The sequence below is a fragment of the Heptranchias perlo genome, unplaced genomic scaffold, assembly GCF_035084215.1.
Source record: "Heptranchias perlo isolate sHepPer1 unplaced genomic scaffold, sHepPer1.hap1 HAP1_SCAFFOLD_118, whole genome shotgun sequence".
Taxonomy (NCBI): Eukaryota; Metazoa; Chordata; class Chondrichthyes; order Hexanchiformes; family Hexanchidae; genus Heptranchias; species Heptranchias perlo.
Window position 1 is genome coordinate 1,045,499 of NW_027138407.1, and position 18,312 is coordinate 1,063,810.

The 18,312-nt window shown below is 42.8% G+C and overlaps 1 gene segment (V, D, J or C); it reads left to right on the forward strand.

Annotated features, from left to right (window-relative positions):
• Positions 1–5,427: 5,427 nt before the first annotated feature.
• LOC137308049 (Ig heavy chain C region-like) lies at positions 5,428–16,928 on the forward strand. The segment is given in 7 exon segments: positions 5,428–5,528; positions 5,656–5,967; positions 7,206–7,244; positions 11,745–12,041; positions 12,778–13,086; positions 15,068–15,376; positions 16,469–16,928. Coding segments are annotated over 7 exon segments (1,713 nt in total).
• Positions 16,929–18,312: the final 1,384 nt, after the last annotated feature.

Genomic DNA, 18,312 nt, shown 5'->3' on the forward strand with positions numbered 1-18,312 from the left:
TGTACCTGTGCAGGTCAATGATGTTCGCCTCGGTCTGTGCTGTTTGAGAGAGCTATGCAACAGAGGGAGATAGATAAAGGTGAGAATGAATACCGTGAATGATACAGAGCGAAACCAAAATAGGGAAATATATAAAGGTGAGACTGAGTACAGTGATACAGAGAGACATCAACAGAGGGAGATTGATAAAGATGAGACTGAGTACAGTAATACAGAGACACACCGACAGAGGGAGATAGATAAATGTGAGAATGAATGCCGTGAGTGAAACAGAGCGAAACCAAAATAGGGAAATATATAAAGGTGAGACTGAGTACAGTGGGTGATACATAGAGAAACCAACAGAGGGAGATAGATCCTGCCGTGTATCTGTAAATATAACAACAAAAAAAGGAACAGTTTAATTAGGGTTGTGCTGACTATTCCACCCATTAGAATGACACCCCCATGCCCTGCAGTGAGTTAACGGGATCCGCACTGTTCTGTGTAATATAAATGGACAATGAGCGGGCTGATGAAAAACAGCCTGAGGTAAAGTAACTCACAAGGACACACAGAGAGAAACTTCAGCTGACTGAAGCTCAGTGATATGTAAGCACAGACTGGAGGCTGCACGATGTCACAAGGGGGTAAGGGGATGGGTGGGAATTTGGGGATAGAAATGAAAACGGGGGAGATGGGGACAAAACAGCAGAAGGATTAGCAGAACAGATGGGGAAAAACATCACAAAGAGGGTAAAACAGGCCGGTTAACGGAAAAGGAACAGAAGGTTCAAATAAATGAAAGGAACTTATGAAACATGACAGTTGAAGTGATTGAATGAAAGGAAGATCTGTGGTATATGTACACAAGTCTTTGAATGTGGCAGGACAAATTGATAAGGCTGTTAAAAATGTGTACGAGATCCGTGGCTCTATAAACTGAGGCACAGAGTTCAAAAGCAAGGAAGTTATACTAAACCTTTATAAATCCCTGATTAGGCCCCAGCAGGATAATTGTGTCCAGTTCTGGAAATCACACTTTAGGAAGGATCGCAAGAATTAGAGAGGGTACAGAGGAGTTTTACTGGAATGGTGCCGGAGATGCGTGAATGCAATTATGTGGAGAGACTAGAGAAGCTGCGGTTGTTATCCTTGGAGCAGAAAAGGTTAAGGGGAGATTTAATAAAGCTGTTCAAAATCATGAAGGATGTTGATGGAGTAAATAAGGAGAAAATGTTTCCAGTGGCAGACGATACAGATTTCAGGTGATTAGCAAATTTACCAGAGGCGACATGAGGAAAACATTTTTTTACACAGCGAATTGTTCTGATATGGAATAAACTGCCAGGATGAATGGTGGGAGCATATTCAGAAATAACTTTCAGAAGAGAATGGGATAAATACTTGAAAGGGAAAAATGCAACGCTGTGGGGAAAGAGCAGTGGAGCAGGAACAATTGGACAGGTCTTTCAAAGAGCCGGCACAGGCACCTTGAGCTGAAGGGCTTCCTTCTGTGTGGATCATTCTCGGACTCTATGAATTGATCCAAGTTGATCAGAGCTTTCAACACATGGCATCAAATTATTCATGTTATAGTTATATTGCGATCATAGACTCCCCAATTTGCACCTGTGACCAAATATATATGTGTAGAGCTCCTTTAGAGCTGACTTCATTGCATCTGTCGTCGGAGTCAATCAATAGAATAATTTCAGTCTGCTGGCTGTCCATCGTCCACATCAGAGACCGTTCTGCTTGCTTCACTATAGCTGCAACCAATCACAGCATTTTTCATCATTCAAGCATGCTTCACACCCGAATTCATGGTGTTCAATATTGGTATAAAGTCTTTAAATATGCTCTTCTTCAATTCCTTTGCCATCTCATTCAAGCCGGCGTCTAACCCCCTCCCATCCCCTACTTGAAGAAGAACAAAATGACATTAAAAAAACATTTGAATATGAGGGCAGACAGTTGGAGCAAAATCAGATGCGATACAGTAACTTGCAACAATTCCCACATTGGCATCTTATTGCAATCATGTTGTACCTATACCTGTTTTCTGTGAAATTATAAAATGTCACACTGACCCTCAACAAGTCACACACAGAAACTACCAACTTTTGAGAAGTAGGGTTCTATATTAACCTGATATCATGGAACACTGACTCGATAATGTTGACCAAAACTGTGATCGCAGTTCATCATATGCGGCACCTTCACCGACTCAGCACATGTCCACTCTAACCATATGTCTCCATGACGCTGACGCTATAACATCTACCTGAGCACATCTAACTGATGTGCTGACCTTACCCGCCCAACTCGTGAACATTTCAATCAGTGTATGAATTGACTGAATGGGAAGGCTCGGGGGAGTGTGGTTAAACGAGTTATGGATATTTGAATTTGCAACCACAATGTGCAATACTAACGGGATATGTTTCGCTGTGACAATGGCTTTCAATTAATATTTGGCAGTAAAGAAAGTCACTGTTTATGCTCCTTTTATCCGTGGTGTTCAGATCCGGTTTAACTGCACGCATCTTCCAGAGGAGCAAGTATTAAGGCAGGGATTTGGAAAAATTAGGTGTCCAATGATCTGCTATGTTTCCACTGTGATTGAAGCAATTCGGGTGAGGAAACTTTGATTTACTTCTTGTACATTGACGGACTACATGTGCAAAAGCAAACATTTGTCTCTTCTCCACTCCGTCATGTCCTCGCTATATATCTTTGAAATGAAGAATCACCATCACCGAAGAACGATTATCAGTACCACATGGAAACCTTCAGGATTCTCTTGCGTTATCTTGCCTTATTCTTGACTTAGGAGCGGTGCAACGAAGGTTCACTGGATTAATTCCTGGGATGAGAGAGTTGTCCTATGAGGAGAGCTTGAGTAGAATGGGCCTATATTCTATGGAGTTTAGAAGAATGAGAGGTGATCTCATTGAAACAAATAAGATTCTGAAGGGTCTTGACAGGGTAGATGCTGAGAGGTTGTTTCCCTTGGCTGGAGAGTCTAGAACTAACGGGCACAGTCTCAGGATAAGGGGTTGGTCATTTAATACTTAGATGAGGAGGAATTTCTTCACTCAGAGAGTTGTGATTCTTTGGAATTGTTTACCACAGAGGGCTGTGGATGCTGAGTTGTTGAGTATATTCAAGGCAGAGATAGGTAGATTTATGGACTCTAGGTGAATCAAGGGATATGTGGATCTGGTGGGAAAGTGGAGTTGAGGTCGAAGATCAGCCATGATCTGATTGAATGGTGCAGCAGGCTCGAGGGGCCGTATGGCCAACTCCTGCTCCTATTTCTTATGTTCTTATGCTATTATATTCTTAGTGAAGTTAAGCTCTTTGTTTATCACTACCGTAGGGATTTACCTGATTCAGAAAATCAAAAAGAACTGGAGGTGCCATACTGATACAAATGCAGTAAAGGGGTTGCTTCACCTTAGGAAGTAGACCAACACAAACGTCGAACAGAATCTCTCTGGCCCATCTATCTGCCCACCCATCCGTTCGTCATTCCATCCATTCATCCATTCATCCGTTCATCGGTCCATTAACAAAATTATTCAGAAATCCAACTATCCATGCATTCTTACATCCATTCATCAATTCACGCAAACATGCATGTTTATGCATTTCAGGATATATCCTCTCTCTGAGGTCTTCTCTCTATCTATCTATCTATCTATCTCTCTATCCAGCCAACTATCGATCGATCATCTGTCAGCCTTTCTGTCTGTTGAAATCCGAACTCAAACTATGGTTCTGTTGCTCTTTATTGTATTTACTTTACAATTAAAAGTTTGTGATGTGCTTGACCGATCCTTCAGCTTGCTGGTGCTACTGTTAGGGTGTCTGACTCCTGGAAATCTGTGCTTAATTGAGACATGGATACGGTTGCACACAGTAACGCAACTAAAAAAAATAAAATTAACTTCAGTACTGTTGCTGGGTAGATCTGTACATAAACAGGCCTCACTCACAATGTTAAGGGTTTGAAGTTGGCTTTCAGCCAAGCGGTCAGTAGTCAGGAAACAGATCTTTGATTTACTGCACAGAAACCCCAGATGTTTCCTGTAAATGGCATTGGGTGTTCGAGCCTCCCTGACGGCAGTGGGCTGGGTTGCTGCCAAATAATGTGTGGGGCAGATTGACTTGAATGTGAATGGCAAACAAGATGGGATTTTAAGTATTTGAACATTAAATTTTTCAGTAGCGCCCTTAAAAGAAACAAACATGTTATATAGTATAACTTCTGAAGAATAATTTTCGGTAAATGTCATGCTCACTACATCAGAATGTAGGATCAGAAAATAATAATTTGCTCCATATGCTATTTAATTTAAATTATTACCAAATACAGATAACTCTAGATTATTCCGGCCACATGTTCAGTAATGAATGAAACGCTAGGGATATATTTTAATGACCCCATACCCACACTGTAAGGACATGAGTGGGAATTGCAAAGTAAATAAAAAATAGGCGGAATGGCCTTGAACCCGCTGCACTTCCTTAAATATTCTCACAGACTTATGTGCCTCTTTTAAACTAAGGACCCTCTCATTACTGATCAGTCCCGGCGTACTGTAAAGTTCAATTTGTACTGATTTGGATTCCTTAACAAGCCTTCTGATAGCCCAGCTACCAATCCGTGGAGAAATGCTTAGTTTGCAATCTGTTTCAGGGGCAGATAAAACATTTATTTTTGTGATATTCTGTAGCCTACCGCTAAGTCCTGATATAGTGTGTCCCTGATACCAGCCTGTCGCTATTAAAGTTCGATGCAAGGATTTGGATGCCGGGGAAATAGGTTTGCTGATCACGTTATCGGTTCTCTTTTTCAAAAGCTGATCAGACGCGGGCGGGCCGCACATTCTTATGTGTCTCTGTCGACTCACTCATTAATTATCGGGCAAGCTGATTTATTTTACACCTAATTTTCAAAGGCTGTCTTAGGATCACAGACTCAAGGGGCAGTTAGAGGAATGTAAGTGTAGATACTTGTAAAACGTTAGAGGTTTCCATACATCTCCTGATCCAAATCGTGTAGCTATAGCCGCCCACGCTATAAACAGAATCATGTTACCCATCTTGATTCTTAGAGACTCACATCAATAAAAGGCTTTTATTGATGGTCCACAATGTAATTAATTATGACTCAAACATTCTGAACTGCAGTATTACCATTTATTACCAAGGAACCATTGCATTGAAACTATACTGCCAATTAACCATCCCTGTATATAGATAAACAATCTACCTTTAACAAAAAACTAACGTAAAAATATGAGCGCATTCTGTTTGTGTGATGTGGATTCAGGCGCCGCCTGTATCAGGGAATTAGTGGGCGGCGCCTGTAACCTCGCCCCCTTCTACCGGGTATTTAAATTCCGGTCACCGGGACCGCAATACAACAGTCCGGGAGCCGTTTTGCTCAGTGAGTTCTCGCCAGAACCATTTCCCCCAAATGCCTCCAATGATGAGGTCGGCGATTTCTCTCAGTCTGTTGCTGGCTTTCTTAGCCCGTGAGTAGTTTTTATTGTCCAAGTCTCTCACTGTTACTGTCTTTGTTTTAGTCTGTCACTGGAATGTTACAGGGTCAGGAAGCATTTCATCAGAATTAATCCTCGGGGTTTCTGATTTTTTTTACAGGTGTCCAGTCGGACGTCGTGTTGACTCAGCCTGAGGCAGAGACCAGTAGTCCCGGAGGGTCCCTGAAACTGACCTGTAAAACCAGCGGGTTCAATCTTGGCACCTACCACATGTTCTGGGTCCGACAGGTTCCCGGGCAGGGGCTGGAGTGGCTGGTTAGATACTACAGTTCATCAAACAATGCTTACGCCCCAGGGATTCAGAGTCGATTTACTGCGTCCAAAGACACTTCAAGCAACATCTTCGCTTTGGACATGAAGAACCTGAAGACCGAAGACACCGCCTTCTATTACTGTGCAGGAGACCACAGTAAGAGGAAACAGACCTGGACCCGTTCAAGAACAGATGGAGGAGACATCTAACAAGATCCATCATAGCTTGACGGTCAGTAATTGTATCAAATGCAATATTAACGGCAGTGTTCAGCACCAGACCGCAAGCCGCTTCTTAGAAAACGAATACACTGAAAATCAATGGTAAAATCTGATATACTAACTGATGTACTGAGGAAAACGCTTGCTAAGGCTTAAGTTTTCTGTTGGCTGTGTCAGAAATTGGAGACCCGGCTGGAACCAATATAGTTTAACCCTGGCACGGTGCCGAGTAGAATTCTGTTCCGTGTGTGTCGCTTGGCGAAAAGTCTTGGTTCAATTCTTATCCAGATCAGGAGGAAATGTTTATTTCAAAGGGAATGTTGAGAGACAGCGTTGAACAGAGAGTGTGTGCAGTATATGTACGGGGATGTGTCACTGTGACTACAGTGGGTCACGGTGCTGGACAGAGCGAACTCCTCGTACAAAAACCCCAGACGGGCAAGCTGCTGAAACCGGCTATCAGCGGCAGTATGACTGGCAGCAAAATTCAATTAACTCACATTTAGTTATTGATTAGAAATAACGTGGTTTTACAAGACTGGAAAAAGCTCACGTGAAGTGGCGGGTTTATATTGTGTGTAAAGTCTCTACAGTTGCATTAACGCCCGTTTTAAAGATAATGACTTGTTCTTACTGATACAGCATAGTGAATCATCACTGATGAATATGAATAGAGATCATGAACCCAAATTTGGAATTCTATATTTGTCGAACAAAGGTATAGGTCCGCAGGGGTATTTGATACGGTGAGTATCACTGTGACACAACTGGGGTCACAGCATTAACTGTCAATACAAAACCCCCCACAACACTAATAGAGTGATTCTGGCTCATTGCTGTGTGTGTTTTACCCAACCCTGTATGTAAAGCATTTTAGTTTGATTCATTGTTAAAAGGAACTCCAGCTCTAACAGGATTCAAGCAAATAAAAGGCACATATTATTAATTAATCCGTTGCCGTACTGTGGAAATGTTCGTCCATTAATTCATAAAGACCAATGCAATTTTCAAACAACTAAATATATCCATAAGGGGATTAATATTATTATGAAAATCTATTGTTTACTTTTGCTCTGTGCTGGTGAACATTTGAAATAATATGTGTATTGTTCTATTCTACACAGAGCCCGTTACAGTGTGACCCAGCCCAGGGAATGTAACACTGTGATGCCCTTGACTACTGGGGACAAGGAACCATGGTGACGGTGACTTCAGGTAAGAAATATGTGTTGAATTAGTGGCTGTGCTATATTTGTGCCTTTATCTTACATCTCGTTTTATTGTGATAATGAATTATTTCAGTGTTTCTATGGAGAGGAAGGATTCTCTCTGAGTTTGAGTGCAGTGTTAATCCTGCTTGATCAATTGATAGTTTATGTTCCATAGCTGAAGTTACCCTGTGATTTAACCTCTTATTCGTGCTTATTCTTGATTTTTTTTTACTGAGATTGCTTAGGTGGGTTACTTTGGTAGTAAATTGTGTGGAATTTACTAACAGTTCATTCTTGGTTACATTTAGATGTAGATAGTGTTGGACAGAGCTTGTAACTAGTTCTGACTATTATAGATCAGTGCTTGTCTGCGAGAGCATCGAATGTTGTGTGTAGAGTTAGGGGAAGTGAATCTTATTGTGTTCGGGACATATTTAAACTCTATAAGATGCGGGCTGCCCCCTTGGAAACAATGATAAAAATTTAACACAGTCCACTCCCGATTGAATCCCCTCAATTATACGTTGAGAAAATTAGTTCATTTCACGTCAGTGGGCTTAAGAAGCTCAAGAGATTACAAATTGGAATTATAGAACAGGAATATTATCGGTCAGAGAAAATCTTAAAGTAATTAAACGCCTATTTTCTTTTCAGTTGAATAACTATTAATATCTGATTATGATGTTCAGTCTGTTAATATTTAATAAACCGTATGTTGATATAATTTATGTAAAATCCAAGATTACAGCGAGAAGCAGGTTTTAGATTAAATCAACGATTATTATAATACAATATAACATCGATTAGTATCAATCATCATAGTATGTAACAGTTCACGAGGAGACCATTCCGCCCGTCGTGCATGTGCCGGCTCTTTGAGCGAGCTATCTCATTCCCCTCATCTTTCCCCATCTAGCTGCGTAAATATTTTCCTTCAATTGTAATATAAATTGTATCTAGTATAACTCCGTCCTCCAGGACTGCGAGATAACGGGACTGGATTCGTGTCGAATCAATATTTTAGAGAATGGAACGTGTTTTGAATTATGTCTAACATTGATTTAATAAACACATTATTCTCTCAGTCCGGTAAAGTGTCACTGCAGATTTTAATTCCGTTCTCTTTCTGTTTTACATTGATGATTGCACCGATTGTATTTACTATCAAATTCGACTAATTCGATGAATTGCGGGTTTTTAATATAAGTGTTCCCCCGGGTTATTAAATGATTAATCTGTCTGTGAGATTGTGATTAAGTCAGTAAAATGCGTTCTTTAGATATGATTCATTTAGCAACGGTGAGACACGCCTGACTAAACATTTGCACAATTAATGAGATTGCAGGCAGAAAGGAAGGAATGGCGGAAAGCCGAAAGTATTGTGAAAATTATTATTGAATTCAACAAAACGCGGATTTTATTTCATTAATCTATCTGTAAACTGTAAGCTGCCGGTTTTCAATTGAACAGATCTGCTGGTTAAGAGCCTACTCGACAGCTGAGGCCGTGTAACTGACAGATACCCGCGCCCAACCGTGAAATCTTATCTAGTATTTTCCAATCAAATCTGGGATAATGAGACGGAATTTAACAAACCAGTCTGACATCGTTTACCTTTCTGCCATTTGTTCAGTTCATTAGGTTTCTGCTAATTTAATGAATTATTATCTTGCTGCTTTACACTAATTGTAGTGGAACTTAATTTTAGTAAAGCTCAGGTGCTAATTAATTAAATTACGTGCAACAAGTGAAGTGCAGAAAAAAGACTTGCATTTAAACAGCGCCTTTAACGACCTCGGGACGTCACAAAGCGCTTTACAGCCAACGAAGTACTTTTTGAAGTTTTGTCACTGTTTTCATATTGGAAACGCGGCAGCCATTTTGTACATAGCAAGCTCCCGGAAACAGCAATTTGATAAATGATCAGATAATCTGTTTTGGTGATGTTGGTTGAGGGACAAATATTGGCCAGGACACCGGGGAGAACTCTCCCGCTCTTCTTCCAATCGTGGCCGTGAAATCTTTTACATCCATCTCAGAGGGCAGACGCGGCCTCGGTTTAACACCTCATCCGTAGACGGCACCTCGGACAGTCCAGCACTCCCTCAGTACCGGCGCCGGAGTTTCGGCCTGGATTGTGTGCCCCAGTGTCTGGAGTGGAAATTGAATCCACAACCTTTACTAAATAGGTTATTTCTGCAGAAGACTTGAGTTATTGACCGGAGACTAGCGGTCGACTTGAAAAGATACGTAAACCTTTTTTGTCGTTAGTGAGGGACAATGTTTACGATACGACTCCTTTGCACCTGTGAGTCTCGCTTTCTCAGAGACTTTATTCTAACCCATCTGTAGTTCTTGAGATGTGACCCGGGCGACCGTAAACACAGAACCACACGGATACAAGGACTGGTGAACATCACGCTGCTAAACTGTGCAGGAGGATGGTGCCTCAGACCCGGGCACCAGTCAGTCAACATTTAGTGCTCTCGGATAGCAGATTATAGACAAGACATAGGGACATCAGAACACAGGAACAGGAGGAGGCCATTCAGCTCCTGGAGCCTGTTCCGCCGTTCACTTCGATCACAGCTCATCTGCATCTTAACTCCATCTACGCGCTTTGATTCCGTCATCCTTAATACCCTGGCCCATCAATCACAGTTTTGAAATTGTCAATTAACCCCCAACATCAACAACATTTTTTTGGATGGGCGGGGGAGTTTGGGGGGGGGGGGTGAATTCCAGATTTCCACTAACCTTTGAATGAAGAAGTGCTTCCTGGCATCAACCCGAAAGTTCTAGCTCTAATTTTAAGGTTATGCCTCTTATTCTGGACTCCATCATCAGATGAAATAGTTTATCTCTAACTAACTTATCAACCCACTTTAATCATTTTAAGCAATTAGGCCAGCCCTTAATCTTCCATGTTCATGGGATTACAAGTCTAGTCTATGCAACATGTCCTCATAATTTAAACCTTTTAAACCCGGTGTCATTAGCGGTCCAGGTATTTTCCTATGGGGTTCCGTGCCTGCAATATCTCCTTGGGAATTAATCTATTCCTTGGGGATTGAACTGAGACCAATCCGGGTCTAAACTCACCCATGTTAAACCCAGGCCTTTCCCGATTGACACGTTGTAGCGTGGTGACAGCAACACTTTAAACACTGAGAAACTGAGACCTGTGCGTGTTTGCAAGGGAATGGAAGGGAATTAAGTGCAGGGATAGGGAGAGGGAGGGGGACAGAAGTGGGGGGGGGGGCGGCGGGGGGCGCGGATAGAGGGTGGGAAAGGGATTGGAAACCCAAAAGAGTTTTTAATATTCTGTGTAAGACCCTACTCACACCCGTCCTGGAGTACGCTGCCTTGCGATGTGTTTCTCCAAATCATGGGTGAGCTGGTGTTATCGATGAAACGAAAGAGAGGCTGCCTGGGTATGGTTCTAGATATACCAGCTGCAGATATGAGGAAAGATTCAGCGAGTTGTGCTTCATTTCTTTGGATCGAGGAGACTTCCAGATGATTCACTTCACCTTTCCAATATTGTAAAGGGAATAAAAAAAACTGATCCTGGGAATTGACCACTGATGTGAAAGGTATAAATATCAGGGATAAGAAAATGCAGATCGGATACTCAGGAGTAAAAAAAGGGACGGTACGGAGGGGAGGCGGGATTTATTCACCCAAAATATAACAAGGTATTCTAGATTGACAGATAGGTGCAGATAGTTAAATAGATCAGTTCAATTCACATCTGCGATAAGACTCGAAGAACTGCCGCCAATGAATGACAGGGTACTGGGCATTGTGGTGAATTTATACCCTGTCACTTACCCCGTGGAATTCAGCTCGGACCATTGCGATTAATCTCTGCCCTCGGATGAAACTGGATGGAATTCAGAGTCGCAGATGGTCTGAATGAATTGTTCTAGCCCAGTTATACACCGATCATTCTGGAACTTCTTTGCAATAAAACGCAAGTTATATTTAGTCATTAAATTGAAAGGATTGTGCAAAATGCTGGAGTAAAATATAAAAGATTTTCCATGTTATTAAATAGCAGCGTCGAACCGAGCCCAAAGCGGTTTCACTGCGAATGAATTAATTTTCAAGTGTCGTCATTGTTGGTTTGTAGGGAAATGCAGCAGTCAATTTTCAGAGCAAATTTCCAAAAACTTCAATCAGATAAATGAGCAAATCAACTTTTTTTCTCCAAGTGGTGTTGCTTGAGAAAGAAATGTTGGCTACAACACCAGCAAAACTGATCAACTTCCATCTTTAGATCCAATAAAAGGTATTTTTTGAGGTAGTGTGAAAAGGTGATTACTTTTGTAATGTGATAGGGGTCGGGGAAAGAAAGTTGTGTTCCTAAGCAGGGTATTGATAGGAGCTGATCAGCAAATGATGGAAATAATTTACCCTGCAGTCATATTTCGAGTTCTGTGATTATTTTGTAGTCACGGGTTACAGAGTCTAACTTGTTCAATTGGCCATTCTTTCCCAGTGACACCGTCTCCCCCTAAACTCTACGGACTGGTCTCCTGTGAACAACTCAACACTGACGGCTCCGTGGCCTACGGCTGTTTGGCGATGGACTACACCCCCGAAATCACCAACCTCTCCTGGAGGAAAGAAGACCAACCGATCGCCACTGGATTCAAGACCTACCCGTCAGTGCTGAACAAGAAGGGAACCTACACCCTGAGCAGCCAGTTAACGATCCCCAAGTCAGAGGTGGGGAGCAGCAAAATCTACTGCGAGGTTCGACGTGGCGAGTCGCACTGGAGCAAGGAAATGCCAGGTTAGTGTTTTGGGCTACAGGTGAAAAATTGTTAAATATCTGCGAAAAGCGGAGAGATTACGTTGAACTTGTATAGAACCTCGGTTAGACCACTCTTGGTGTACTGTGTACATTTTTGGTCTCCATATCATAATTCGAGTCGTGTTCACAATTCTGGTCTCCATAATACAAAAAGAATATAGAGGCACTGAAGACGGTGCAGAAAAGATGCATGTGTATGATACCAGAACTGAGAAGTTACAACTTTCAAGAAAGATTGAGCAGGCTGGGGCTCCTTTTTTAGAAAAGAAAAGGCTAAGAGGTGACATAATGAAGATCTTCAAAATGATGAAGGGGTTTGAAAGGGAGTTGTAGGGAAAATATTTCTGCTTGTGGGGGAATCCAACAGAAGGGGTCATAAATAGAAGATAGTAACAAATTATTCCAATAGGGCATTGAAGAGAAACGCCATTGCCCAGACATGGTTAGAATGTGCAACTCGCTACCACATGGAATAGTTGAGGCGAATTGCATAGATGCATTGAAGGGAAAGCTAGATAATACTGGAAGGAGAAAGGCATAGATAAAGTAGGTTGGGAGGATCGTGTGGATCATAAACACCGGCATAGACCAGTTGGGACGAATGGCCTGTTTCTGTGTGGTAGATTCTATTTAATTATATATTTAAAAAAAACTTTGCAGTTGTTAATTGTTCCGGTTGTAACAGAAAATCCTAATAAAATATGTTCCCTTGAAGATCCTGTGGTACATCATCCAACTCTAATCCTCACGGTGAGTTCCAGTGAAGAAATCACAAGCAGCAGAGCTGCAACTATCGTGTGTTCAATCGTCGAATTCCGTCCAAATTCAATAACCGTGAATTGGCTGAAGAATGGACAACCCATGGATTCGGGGTTCGTCACCTCTCCTGCCTGTGAAGTGAACGGGAACTTCACGGCGACCAGTCGGCTGACAGTCCCCGCCGGGGAATGGTACAACGGCTTCACATATACTTGTCAGGTCTCTCATCGAGAGTTCATCCAAAGCCGAAACATCACCAGACCAGGTAAGAGCTTCAACTCTCGGAAGATCCAGATCATTGTGAGCGCCGATTTCAATAAAAGTTAAGAATCTTATCGGAATTAGTACACAACACAGAACAATTTCTAATGTTCAAGCATGCAGTTCGTACTCCCTTCCAATATCAAAGAAGAGAAAGAAACACTTGCATTTATCCTCAGTACATCCCAAAGTGTTTTACAGACAATTAATAATTTTTGAAGGGTAGGCACTGTTGTAATGTCGGAAACGAAGAAGCCAATGTTCACACAGCCAGATCTCATAAGCAGCAACGTGATAATAACCAGACAATGTGTATTGTATGTTGCTTGAGGGTTACATATTGGCCCAGGACACAGCGGAGTACTCCCCTGCTGTCCTTCGAAATAGGATATTTTGTGTCCCACTCAGAGGGCAGGTGCCTCGCGCCAAAGACATCACCTCCAACAGTGCAGCGCCCTCTCAGCACTCCACTGGGAGTGCGACCTTGCACTTTGTGCTCACGTGACTGGAGTGAGACTTGAACCCACAACCTTCCAACGCAGGGTCCCTCACGGTTCCGGATTTCATGACCTCGCCAAAGAAGGTTTCCATCTGCTGTGATGTCAGCCAGTGTGTGAGGTGTCCTTGGTCTCAGGTTTATCCTGAGTTAACTGATCGTATTCGGAGCAGCAGAAGGTGCCTGGAACCGTTTTTGGATAGCTATTCGGCGATCCCATGCTTAAAAGGGCAACTATTCTATATCGGGTACGACATTCAGTTCTGGGCATCCCACCTCAGGAAGGATATATTGGCATCGGAAAGTTTACAAGCATGATACCGGGATTAAAAGGGTTAAATTATGAGGACGCTCCGCATAGACTGGGCTTGATTTCCCTCGAGTATAGAAGATTGAGGAGTAACGTAAGTGAGGTGTTTAAGATGATAAAAGGATTTAATTGAGCAGGTAGAGAGAAACTATTTCCTCTGGTGGTGGAGTCCAGAACAGGGGGGCAGAACCTTAAAATTAGAGCTAGGCCGTTCAGGGGTGATGTCAGGAAAGACTTCTTCACACAAAGGGGAGTGGAAATCTGAACCCTCTTCCCCCAATAAGCTGTTATGGCTTGGTGTGAATTGAAAATTTCAAAACTGATACTGATAGATTTTTGTGAGGTAGGGGTATTAAGGGATACAGAAACAAGGCGGGTAGATTGAGTTAAGATAGATCAGCCGTGATCTAATTTAATGTCGGTAAAGTCTCGAGGGGCTGAGTGACGCTCTCCTGTTCCTATGTTCCGATTACTGCCCTGCTGTCATATCTCTTTCTGATTCTCTCTCTCCAGAATGACAGATGAGAAATGCTCACTTATGACATTATTAGCAAACGACCCCATTATAAACAGCATTACAAACGGCATTACAAACTATTGTCCACCATAAAATGTTTTTTGGCACTTCATTCTCCCGACATTGCACTTCTCCTCTGAGGGGGACTGCGACTAATTCATTATAATCGCCCCAAAAATCGCGACAAGGAACCAGAAAGTTAACTTAGTTTCCAGTTACGCCTAAAATCCGGGATATAATTTGACACTCGTTTTGAACCAGCGCAATTTGCGTGTACAGCTGCTGAGCCTGGAGACAGAGCCATTGTCGTCAGCGGAGATGCGTTGGGGCACAAGGATCGATAGGCGGGAGAAAAGAACAATGGTTTTGGACATATCGTAATTCCATCCGTAGCACGCTTGCGCCCGAGTTTAATCAAATTATTGCGCCGGTATTTGCTTCACAGCCCATTGCAGGTGTCTCTGGGTGCAAATAAACAGAAAATGTTAAGTCTCCCGAACTCGTTGCCAATTCGTTGTCCTTATAATAACGATGGTGTTTACGTAACGCGAAGTGGTTGATATCTCAAAGCTAATTTATTCTCCTTGAGAGATTGAGGCCTGAATACTGGTGTCCTGATTGTGAAGAAGAAGGTTTGCTTGACTTTCGTTACCGTTTCACAGATCCTTCCTCATGTGGTGGTCCAGTGATTACTATTCCGCAACCGTCACAAGAACAGGTCTTACTGGAGGCGACGGTGACATTAACCTGCATCGTAACTGATGCTCCTTATGGAATCAACGTGACCTGGACTCGAGAAAAGCTGCCTTTGAAATCAGAGATTGCCACCCAACCCGGAAAGGATCCCGATAGCGTGATCAGCAAAATAAACATCTCGACACAAGACTGGCTGAGTGGGGAGAAGTTCTACTGCGTGGTGAGTCACCAGGATCTGCCGACTCCTGTAAGAGATTTCATCTGCAAGAAAAAAGGTGAGCGGTGAGACTGTAGAAATAAGTGAGACGTTGTGACAATTGCCAAAGATTGTGCAAGAACCAATTCGTTCTGCCTAAGTCTTTTAATGGGCTAATCTAAAGCAGTAGATGTAATATATTTGGATTTTCCACAGGCCGTCGATAATGTGCCACTTTGTAGATTCGTGGCTAAGGTCAGAGCATATGGAGTAAGTGCACAGGTAGCAGAATGGATAGTATGTTGGCAACAAAACAGGAAACAGAGAGTGGTGTTTATGGCTAGCTACTAAGACTGGCAAAATGTGGGAAGTGTTGTTCCACAGAGACAACTGGTGCTGGGACCACTGTTGTTCACAATTTACATCAATGATTTGGAGTCGGGAATCGGAAGTACAATTTCAAAATTTGCGGATCAGAAGAAATTGGCGAGTTAATGCAAAGGAAGAAAGCGTTAAAATGTAAGAAGACAAAAATAAATTTCCAGAATGCCCGTGGAATTGGCAAATGAATTTCAATATAGATAAATGTGAGGTGATGCATTTTGTTAGGAAGGATAAGGAGGCCACATATTGCTTGGATAATAAGAGTCTAAATTGGGTAGAGGTGCAGAGGGATCTGGGGGTACACAAATCACTATAACTGGCCACGCAGGTTAATATGGCCCAAAAAAAGGAAAACCAAACAGTGCGGCTGATTTATTGATGGATGGAATCGAAAAGCAGAAAGGTTATGTTAAACTTGTGTAGAGCCTTGGATAGACCACACTTGTGATCTCCATGTTATAAAAAGGACATAGAGGCGTTGGAGAAGGTGAAAAAAGATACCCAAGGAAGATATCAGAACTCAGAGGCCATACCAGGAAAGATTAAAGAAGCTGGGACTCCTTTCTCTGGAAAAGAGCAGCCTGTGGAGTAACCTGATGGAGGTCATTTAGATAATGAAAAGGTTTGATAGGCTAGACGGAGAGAAAATATTCCCACTTGGGGGGAAGTCCAAAACTGTAGGCCTCCAATGTAAGATAGCCAAGCATATTTCTCTAACATCCAACCACAGGTTTCATTGTCTCTGGAACTCTCCAGTTTATTGACATTGATTGTCATTGTTCTGCAGCTGAAAATCCCAGGGAACCGTCCGTGTCTGTCCTCCTGCCCGTGGCAGAAGTCTCCGCTCAGAGGTTTGTGACGCTCACCTGCTTAGTGAGGGGTTTCTCCCCCCGAGAAATCTTCGTCAAATGGACCGTCAATGAAGAGCCGGTGAATTCCAGCAAGTACAAGAACACCGAGGTGATGGCGGAGAACGGCAGCAGCTCCTTCTTCATGTACAGCCTGTTATTCGTGTCGGCGGAGGAGTGGACCAGCGGTACTTCTTACTCTTGTGTGGTGGGACATGAAGCGATCCCTTTGAAGATCATGAACAGAACAGTTAATAAATCGAGCGGTAAACCTAGTTTTGTGAACATTTCACTTGTGCTGATGGACACCGTAAATTCTTGTCAATGAGAAGCTCTCGGTTGCATTTCAGTTCTTAAATCAAAACCAATAAAGGCCTTTTCTTCCAATCGTCAATTAAAGACACTTCCGCTCAATTAATTTTGTTTCCCAATTTTGCCAAAGGGAGGGCTTTTTACGTGAAATAGGATATTTGCCGATTTCGGGCCCACGGCTTAAAAAGGCCGTGCTCACAGCTCAGATATACCACGGGCTAGAATCACAGTGAAGCTCTTTTATTACAGGGATTCCCCAGTTAACTTCAGTAACTTTCTTCCCTGTTCCGGGGCACTAAGAAGTTCCCATTTCCGAAAAACAAGCGCTACACATTTAGATATTCGTGTTCCTGTTTTTTGTCTTGTCCAACCCTTCAGAATTCTGGTCAGTTTTACTTTCACAGAATCCAACCCATTGGGAACTGAAGTGAGGGCCACACACGAACTGATTTCATTTTAAGACCATTGAACCGGCAGGTAGAACAGAATTCTGTGCGGCATTGAACTCGGACCAAAGAGATGAAAAGGCAATTGTTAACCCACTGCATCCTCTCTCCAGAGAGAATGTGAAAGGGCAATAGTTAACAGAATGTACCCCGCCTCCCACTCCCTCAACAGAGAGTGTTGAAAGGGCAATTGTTAACGCACTGTACCCCCTACTCCCCCACCAGAGAAAGGTGAAAGGGCAATTGGTAACTCACTATCCCACCCACCAAAGAGAAGCTAAAGGGCAATTGTCAACCCAATGTACCCCCCACGACAGAGAAGTGAATGGGGAATTGTTAACTCACTGTACCCGCTACTACCCCACCAGAGAGAGGTGAAAATGCAATTGATAACGCACAATATCCCGCCAACAGAGAGAGGGGCCGGGGCAATTGTTATTCCAATGTACCACCTATTCCCCCACTAGAGTGAAGTGAAAATATAATTGTTAAACCAATGTGCACCCCATTCCCCACTAGATGGGAAAGGGCGATATTTAACACGCCCTCACCAGTTATAGGTTAAAGGGCAATTGTTAACTCACTGTACCACCGACTCCCCCACCAGAGAATGGTGAACTTAACCCATCATAACGCAGACGCACCCCCCACCCCCAACTAGGGAAGGGGCAGGACAATTGTTATCAAAATGTACCCCCGACTCCCCCTCCTGAGGGAACTGAATGTGCAATTGTTAAGCAGATGTACGCCCACAAGTGGGAGGTCAAATGGCAATCGTTAATCCACTGCACCCTCAGAGAGAGGTAAAAGTGCAATTGTTAACCCGCTGTATCCACCACTAACTCAGCAGAGAAAGGTGAAAGGGTAATTATCAACCCACTGTTATCCACACTGCCCCACCAGTGAGAGGTGAAAGGGCAATTGTTAATGCACTGTACACCCCCCACTCCCCCACCGGAGAAAGATGAAAGGGCAATTATTAATCCACTGTACCTTCCTCTACTCCACCAGATAAATGTGAAAGG